This window comes from Gavialis gangeticus, unplaced genomic scaffold (genome assembly GCF_001723915.1).
Source record: "Gavialis gangeticus isolate Ggan-Ray unplaced genomic scaffold, GavGan_comp1, whole genome shotgun sequence".
Lineage (NCBI taxonomy): Eukaryota > Metazoa > Chordata > Crocodylia > Gavialidae > Gavialis > Gavialis gangeticus.
This window is the reverse complement of record NW_017728980.1, coordinates 4,900,070-4,904,791: the sequence shown is the minus strand read 5'-3', so window position 1 is coordinate 4,904,791 and position 4,722 is coordinate 4,900,070. Positions and strand designations below refer to the sequence as shown.

The 4,722-nt window shown below is 49.5% G+C and overlaps 1 protein-coding gene across 4 annotated transcripts in view; it reads left to right on the top strand.

The window, feature by feature from the left end:
• The window catches only part of ARHGAP32 (Rho GTPase activating protein 32), a 597,177-nt gene that overhangs the window by 315,504 nt on the left and 276,951 nt on the right, over positions 1-4,722 (top strand). For all 4 annotated transcript variants that reach the window (XM_019509213.1, XM_019509206.1, XM_019509198.1 and 1 more), the window contains one exon: positions 2,780-2,871. In XM_019509213.1, coding sequence (XP_019364758.1) covers positions 2,780-2,871 — 92 coding nt within the window. The remainder of the gene's footprint in view (positions 1-2,779; positions 2,872-4,722) is intronic.

Here is a 4,722-nt window from a genome sequence, read left to right as displayed (position 1 = left end):
GGGGGGCCCACAGGGCCGGATGGCAGGGTGCGGGGGTGGGGGACATCATTCATGACAGGCAGTTTGCTAGTGTTTTAATAAATTGGGTTTAGGGTTGGGGTGTGGGGGTGCTGATGTTATTTCCCAAGGTGGCCGGGATGCGGGAGCAGTGAAGTTAGGTGCTTTTGGGGGTGCTACTGCCCCTGCCCCTGGAGGGACGTGCCAGCTCATGGGGACCTAGTCCAGCTCCCTACCTTGTTCCCTCCATAACCAACTAGACCGCTTCTGGACCCATCTGTGCTCTGGGACCTGGCTAGCTGGTATGTGCACGGGCTTGCAGCCCTGGAAGTGGGAAAGTCACACTACTGGGAGGAGGGGGTTAGTTGACTTGGTGCCACAACTGTCCCCTGATCAGTAGAGATCAAGGGATGGAAAGTTTGTCCACACAGAGCAGGAGGATGGGGTGGTTATACTGCACCCAGGGATGCTGGAGGACTGCAACTTGGGTGGCTCATCTGTGGGGAGTGGCCGCACACTGATGGACCAGGAGCGGGGGAACATGGACCAGAGAAACCTGCCCTGGAGTGGCGTAACTTTAAGGTGCCTAAAGTGTGCTTAAAACTAGTGTCAGCTGTTCATGTGTGGACAATCCAGGGGTTAAGAGCTCCGGGAGCTGCTTAAAATTCATGTGCAACAAGGCCCTAAATTGTCATTTCTATATGGTATCTCTTTATCTGGCTGGGAAGCCACTAAAAGCAAGGGCCGTGTCACTTTGAACAGTATGTAAAGCACTGACGTAGCCTCTGGCACTTCATTGCCTTGTGCTGTGAAAAGAAAAGAAAAGGTTTCAGAGTTAGTAATGAAGCTGTGCTGACACTGTGGCTCTAGATGCCTTCAATTAAAGAGGTGCTTGAAATCTAGTTCTGAATTTTACTACTGTGAATACCCGTTAGGTAGCCAAGGGAAGGTTCTTTTGCTGCAGATCACATGCTTGTTTTTATTCTAAGGGTAAATGTCACCAATAACATATATTTAAAGGCTTGGAATCCTATTTATTTGTGGCCTGATACATAAAGTAAATTGTCTTCCCTACAAAGAGAGTAAAATTGTTATTTTGAATAAGGATACGCAGAGCAGTGTAGAAAAGTACAATCATCCTGTTCTCCTTTGTTCAGTATGAAGCTCACAACAGAAGAAAACTGCAAAGTAGGAAGATTGAGCCTCTGGCAATATTGAAACCACTCCAGCTTCTTCTGAAGTTTCTGGACCCCCTTCACGTCTTTGTCATCCATCATTAAAGCATGAACCAATTCTTTCTTAAAATTGTGGTGACAGTTACTACAAATAACAAAATTAATGCTTCAGCCCTGTTTCCTATGTGCATGGCTGAGCCCGTGTACATCTTTAGAGAGGTTCACTAGGCCTGTGGGTGAACATGATTTTGATTGCGGGATCTGGAAAAATCAGAGCTGTACCACAAGATGAAGTTCTGGCCTAGGTGAACAACTGTGCACTAAAGGACCCTATATCTGTACCTTTTATTTGTCTGTATTTTAATGATACAGACTTCCTATGCAGTCTATGAGATATGGGGTATTTGGAGACACTGAGGAGGTAACTCAGGCCTCCAGTAAAATCATCTTTTTTTTTTAGCGGGGGTAAATGAGTACCCGAGGGATGTAAATACAATTCAAATTTATCCTTCTGAGTGAGGCAAAATATAAAGACGCAACTGCTGCCATTGCACCAACTATGTGTTTTTTACCCTTTGTCTTTTGGTCTGAAACTTCATTAGTGACAGGACAGTAAATTTTAAAAAGGTCTAGAGTGTGAATGACTAGGAAGTTAGGAATGTTAAACAACAATGCAACATGCACTTACAAGCAGATGTGTATCTTGTGATCCCTTTTTGGTGTACCTTTTAGTATTGATCCAGGCTTTTTACTGTGTACATTTACTTAGGCCAAGAATCCAAAACATTTCCAGAAACATTTCCATGCTTAGGCACTTAAATAATTAAACTGATTTTTGACAATGCTGAGGTCCTAGCAGCTTCTATTGCCTTCAGTGGCTGCAGTTCTGAAAATCGGGATACTTGTTTAGGTCCATGTATTAGCTCCTAGTTTTGAAAAGCTCTTTCTTATTAATTCCCTGGGTTTATCATCTCTTGACTTGTTTAGGTCCATGTATTAGCTCCTAGTTTTGAAAAGCTCTTCCTTATTAATTCCTTGGGTTTATCATCTCTTGTATCTGTTACTGATTAATAAGAATCAGGGCTCTATGGGAAGCTAAGGCATCAGCTAATTGCATGTGAGGTCAGAAACCCTGGACTCGGGCTACAAACAGACGTCACATTTGTCCCAGAGTAAACCATTTTATGCTAGGACAAAGTGACATTATTTAAATGTTTGTGTCCGTTGTCTTGGGATACGTCCTAAAAAGGTTCATGGGATGAAAAGCACTAACAGCGTATTCTGGGACATAGCAAAGTACATCTGAATGGTTGTTGGGACTGCATCATTGAAGCAATTGTGGAAAAGTGGCAATTCATTTAGCCTTACCTAACCCCTTATTGTAAGAGCTATGCGCGTACATGCCAGTTTTGGGATATTTCTGTTTTGGGACAAACACAGACACAACTTGTCCAGGGACAAATGCAGTGTCTGTTCCTAGCCTCAATGTACGTAAGAAAAGTGCATCTGGAAAATCTAATGGGCAGGGTGTACAAGTAGCTGGTGTTGGAGGCAACAAAATGTAGTGTGCAACCTATCTAACGATTCCATTTCTTCATTTTTTGTAGGCAAGAGGTGCAGATATCCCAGATATTACAGGGGAGCTGCCACTTCGGACATGTGGCAGCACAGCAAGCATGAAAGTGAAGAATGTGAAAAAGTAAGAGCAAAACCATTGCTTTTCTTAGCTCTGTAGCTTTTCTGTCCTCTCAGCACACCCTGTTAATCCCCGTTGCATTAGCTATGTTCAGCAGAACCAATACATCCAGAAGCCTAGTGGGGTTTGTGGTAGTCTCCGTATTAGAGCTGCATAGACCTTCAACCTGTGAAAAGTGGCCTGCGGGTCAGCAGTTCCCAAACCAGGGGTTAAAGTAGTTGTGAGTGGGTTCATGAGCCTGTCGAATCTGTAACAAGTCTGTAGTTAACCAGCGGTGGGATTTTCCCAGGCCTCAGCTGCTTTACAGTGACTGTCCCCATGCGTGCAGTTGCTCCATTGTAATGAGAGCTAAAACGGGGGCAGATTAGCCTCTTTTTCATTCAGGTTTCATGCATTCCCTGCAAGCAGCGCTGCCTGGGCTGCACCAGCCAAGCACTGAGCCAGCCCCATCCCACGCAGGTGGCGCTGCCTGGGCCACACCAGCCGAGTGCTGAGCCTGGCCCCATCCGCTGCGAGTGGCGCTGCCAAGCCCAGCCCTGTCCCTGTGAGTGGTGCTGGGCTTGGTGCTCAGCAGTGCCACTTGCAGCAGACAGGGCCAGGCTTAGTGCTTGGCTGGCACGGCTCCGTCCTAGGTGAGTGCTGCCGGGCTCAGCGCTCAACTGACACAGTCCAGGCAGTGCTGCTTGCAGGGAATGGGGCCATGCCAGCCAAGCCCAACCCCATTCGCTTGTGAGCAGTGCTGTAGCATGTGTCTACCTCCCTGAGTACCCAGCCTGCAGCGAGGACATACAGGGGCTGGTATAAGTCAACCTCATATTTCTAATCCAAAAAGTTAAGTCAACTTGATGCACCAGATCTATGAAATTCCTATTTTTTTGGATTGAAAAAATGGGGTCGACTTATACACTGCATGGGACCTATATACCATTAAATACAGTAATTGTGATCAAGGTTCTCTCTAAGGTGTGCATGTGCGCGCTGTGTACCTGCCGGGATAGGAGCTGGGCTGTGGCATGGGACACTTACATGATGGTAAGTTCCTCCAAGAGGCAAGGCAGAGGTGGAGGCATGGCCAGGAGCAGGAGCCTGGCGTGGGCTCCACCGGCTCCAGGGAACCGCTTCATTCCCCCGCTTCACCTCAGGGAGTGAGGAGGTACATGGCATCAGGACTGGGGAGTGGAGCACTTCCCTGGAGCCTGCGGAGCCCGCAGAGCAGTTCCCCGGAGCTGGCAGAGCCTGTGCCAGCCCCCAGCCCCAGCCTCCATCTATGCCTTGCCTCACCTTGGGGAGGAGCTGCTGCCTGCCCCGAGTGAGGCTCTGCCGGCGCTGGGGAACTGCTCTGCAGGCTCCGGGGAAGTGCTCCAGCCCTGATGCCATGAGCGGTTCCCCAGAGCCAGCAGAGCCTCACTTGGAGCAGGCAGTGGTTCCTCCCTGGGGTGAGGCAAGGCAGGGATGGAGGTTGGGGCTGGCGCAGGCTCTGCTGGCTCTGGGGAACTGCTCTGCGGGCTCATCCGGCTCCACGGAAGTGCTCCACTCCCCAGCTCTGATGCCACGTGCCTCCTTGCTCCTTGAGGCGAAGCGGGGGAGTGGAGCAGTGTCCCAGAGCTGGCAGAGCGTGCGCCAGCCCCCGGCTCCAGCCCTGAAGCCCCCTAGCCCTCGGGCCTCCGGGCCCCAGCCCCCGCTGCCTGCCCCGGCTGAGGACCTTACCTTTGGTAAGTGTCCCATGATGCACCAAAGCAGCGCGCTCACAGACCGCTACCCCTTAGAGGGAACATTTCATAGTTTCATAGTTTCTAGGGTCGGAAGGGACCTGAGCAGATCATCTAGTCCGACCCCCTGCCATGGCAGGAAGAG